At 30.1% G+C, this 3,737-nt stretch overlaps 1 protein-coding gene across 1 annotated transcript; it reads left to right on the forward strand.

The window, feature by feature from the left end:
- Nucleotides 1-1,682: 1,682 nt before the first annotated feature.
- On the forward strand, nucleotides 1,683-2,051 carry LOC107059123 (periaxin-like). Its single transcript, XM_015305550.1, has one exon. The coding sequence runs from the start codon at nucleotides 1,683-1,685 to the stop codon at nucleotides 2,049-2,051; it is 369 nt and encodes a 122-aa protein (XP_015161036.1).
- The last annotated feature ends 1,686 nt before the right edge of the window (nucleotides 2,052-3,737 follow it).

Raw genomic sequence — 3,737 nt, forward strand, 5'->3', positions numbered from 1 at the left:
TGATACACACCCGCTGTCTCTCAGTCCGGGACCCATGGGGGACATATCTGTCCATGCATCCATCGCGGCGCGCGATACGACCCTCGATAATAGTAACCATCGCGGCGCGCGATACGTCCCTCGAAATGGTACATCCTCTTTATTTTCTTATTCTTTCTCAATGCACATAACACTTGTCACAACCATGTCTCAGAACAATGCAAATGACATGTTCACACAAATAATGAGGAGATGACCATTTTCATAACATTGCACAATTCACAACAAGACAATCAAGATACAACATCAACAATGATTCAACAAGTCTTTCAAACAATTCTCAACACATCACACAAACAATTGATCACATTGCCTTTTATTATCCCTTTTTCATCATTAGAATTAATCAATGTGGACAAGTCAACCCATCACCAAGCCTCATTACCCTAAACACATATTACAAGGAAATACATGAATTCCATACACTTAACAAAGGTTTAGAAATCCACTTGCCTCAATCAATAAAGAATTCATTCCGAGACTTGAGTCTTCTCCTTTCATTGAACTTCCAATTGAAAGCAATCTATTCAAATAAATAATCATAATAAGATTTCAAACTTAGAATTAAGTTCCAACTTCTCCTATATCATAAATCGAAAACTAGATCATCCTATAAAAATATTTCCAAGATGGATACAACCCACCAAAATTGTAACAATTATGTAGAAATTATACCCACACGCCTTCTTTTTATCACTTTAGTTTTCCCAATGATTAATTACAATAATTATCCAACAATTATCCCAAAATGGCCATTGACGGCGTATCAATATTCCACTGGAAATCTTGGCATACTGCCAAAGGGAACACCAGCAATAACTTCTCAAAAAAATAACCAATGACATATCTATAATGGTCAACTAATTATTGCATTACTTATAATCCTATATTTTTTTTCCTTTAACTACGAACAATATTGACATTTTGATGATACTCCTTCTCCAACCAATAATAATAATATAATAATAACAACCTGGCTATCCCTTAATTAGAAATGAAGTAATCGTATGCAACAATATCTAATTTAAAATTATTACCTCAATGAATCGTTCTTATGTGACGGCGCCAGGAGGTATTCCGCCGATCTAATTCTTTTTCATTCGAAAATAATTTTGTGCTAAAAGTGACAAATCCTATTAATTTATTTTAATATGGGTTAAGTTGTATAGGTATTAAATAAATTATGGCATTGTCTATTAACCACCAACTAATTCACTCTAGTTAAAATATATTCTAAATTTCCAAAAATGACATTTCGGGTCATTACAATTTTCAACAGTTATCTTTACTAATATATTATTGTACACAATCTAGTTATGGTATGTCATTTTATTCAATAGAACCTTTGTCTAATTTTAAAGAAAAGTAAGTTCTCTCTTTAGATTACCTACTTGAAGGCTTTTTATTATGTGTTGAGTAGGAATATTTACATAAAATATGTTATATAAGTAAATTTATTGTAGATTAAATTAGGAGGTTATTGTTGAGAAGATGAACTAACACACAATTTTTCCTACCAAAGCCTAATTCTCCAATTTTTAATTTCTACAACCACACATCTATATAAACTTGTTTGAAGTGAAACATAAAGCAAAATCAATCAGAGCATAACTTACTAGTCTTGATATCACCTTTCAACAAATATGGCTTATTACTACAACCCATCTTTTTTCTTCTTATTATTTGTCACTTTGTTTTTAACAAGTGATTATGTAATTCAATCAGACGCTCGTCATCTTCTTGAAATAACTCTACCTGAGCTTCCTAAGCCCGAACTGCCACATTTACCTGAAATCCCAACTTTACCTAAGCTTGAATTCCCTGAAATTCCAAAAGCTGAGCTACCAACTCTACCAAAGCCCGAACTGCCAAAAATCTCAAAGCCAGAGTTACCAACATTGCCAAAGCCCGAACTTCCAGCATTGCCAAAACTCGAGATACCTTTTATTCCTATGCCTGAATTACCAACTTTGCCAAAGCTAGAAATACCTCAAGTACCTAAAAAGCCTTGAGCGCGAGGCGTATAAAATCATCTTTGCTTCGTTGAAGCAACATTGTTAAATTTTTAACACTTCATTATGTAATGTAACCATATATATATGTTTTTTATTTATTGTGCTAGAATTACTTGCAGCTTCCCTTTTGGAAGATATATATTTATGTGATTGTTCTATATATCATCAGTTATTTGTGTTTCTTGGGCGTTACATGTATTTTTTTTTATACACTAAATATTGAATGTTTAATTTTAGGTATTTTGTGTCTATGGTGATTTTACTGAATAGAGTTAATTTTGTGGTTCACATTAATAATAACTTAATACTACTGGTGATCAGTGTGATATTTGATAGTATACTATTGGGGAACAAGGTCAGTAAATTATGAATAACTCTAGAAAGTTATTAGATTCTCTTTGAAGACACTATTACAAAATAAGGAGTTAATTATGAATAAAATTTGATAATTAAATAACAAAAATTGTATATTAATTTCAGTTAGTTATAAATTAGTAATAGATTATTAAAAAAAAAGTTAATTAGCTAAAACTATTTAGGCTTTAGTGATGAATTAATTAGAAATTACCGATAATTTTTTTAAGTTGAAAGTGAGAGATTCTTTTACACTTTGTTTGGATCATTGTTACCCATTGTACTGTATTGTATCGTTACTATACCTACAATGTTTGTTTTGATTGTTACTTAAAATGTATTGTATTGTATTGTTAAATTTCGTTGTTACAATACAGTACTATACAATCAAACCAAACAATTAAAATGTTATTAAACAATAACAAACAATACAGACTAGCCAAACATTGTATCTACCATACAATACAGTACAATAGAGTACAATACAATACAATACATTATGAAAAAATGGGTAACAATAATCCAAACAGAGTGTTAAGGTGAATAATGGACCGATGGTATAAGTTCCCATTTCCCTTTTTCTTTTTGAAATTCTAATTAAGTGCTAGAATTATTCTGAAGTGATAAAAAGAATAAATCAACACAAGGTCATGCAATAAACGAAAGTCGCTTTCTAAGGCCATATTGATATATTGTTGTGGCACATAAACCAACTAAGTTGAAAAAAATTCAATTTTTTTTTTGAAGATGTTGGGAGTTGTTAAAATTAGGGTGCACAAAGGCATCAATCTACCACTCAAGGATACATTTCATAGTGATCCTTATGTTGTTGTTACCATGGGTGATCAGGTACATGTTATTAGGGTGTACAAAATCGAATCGAAAATCGAACTAAATCGTAAATTAAGTCAAATCGAACAAAAAACCCGACTAGTGGTTTGGTTTGACTTGGTTTGGTTTCGGAAAAAAAACCCGACTATATTTGGGTTGGTTTGGTTTTAACTAAAAAAAAAACAACCCGAGACCAAACCAACCCGACATTATATATGTAATTTTAAAATTTTATTTTATACATAAAAATATTTACATTGATATAATTTTAAAATATTTCTTATACTATTTCATAGTTTTTATCTTTTAATATATTATTTCAAGTTTAAAACTTAGAATTCGGAATGGTCCAATAAAGATTATAGTTCATAGATGTTGATAATTATAATAAAACTTAAATCAAAATCAAATTAATACTAATGCAAAAAGAAAATCAATTCAACACTAAGAATGACAATAATATTGAATATTTGTTCTTTAGTTTTACATTGATTTAGA

The sequence above is a fragment of the Solanum tuberosum genome, unplaced genomic scaffold (assembly GCF_000226075.1).
Source record: "Solanum tuberosum cultivar DM 1-3 516 R44 unplaced genomic scaffold, SolTub_3.0 scf00791, whole genome shotgun sequence".
Lineage (NCBI taxonomy): Eukaryota > Viridiplantae > Streptophyta > Magnoliopsida > Solanales > Solanaceae > Solanum > Solanum tuberosum.

Excerpts from the sequence above, each read along its gene's own strand:
- LOC107059123 (XM_015305550.1), top strand. The coding sequence starts at position 1,683 with ATGGCTTATTACTACAACCCATCTTTTTTCTTCTTATTATTTGTCACT.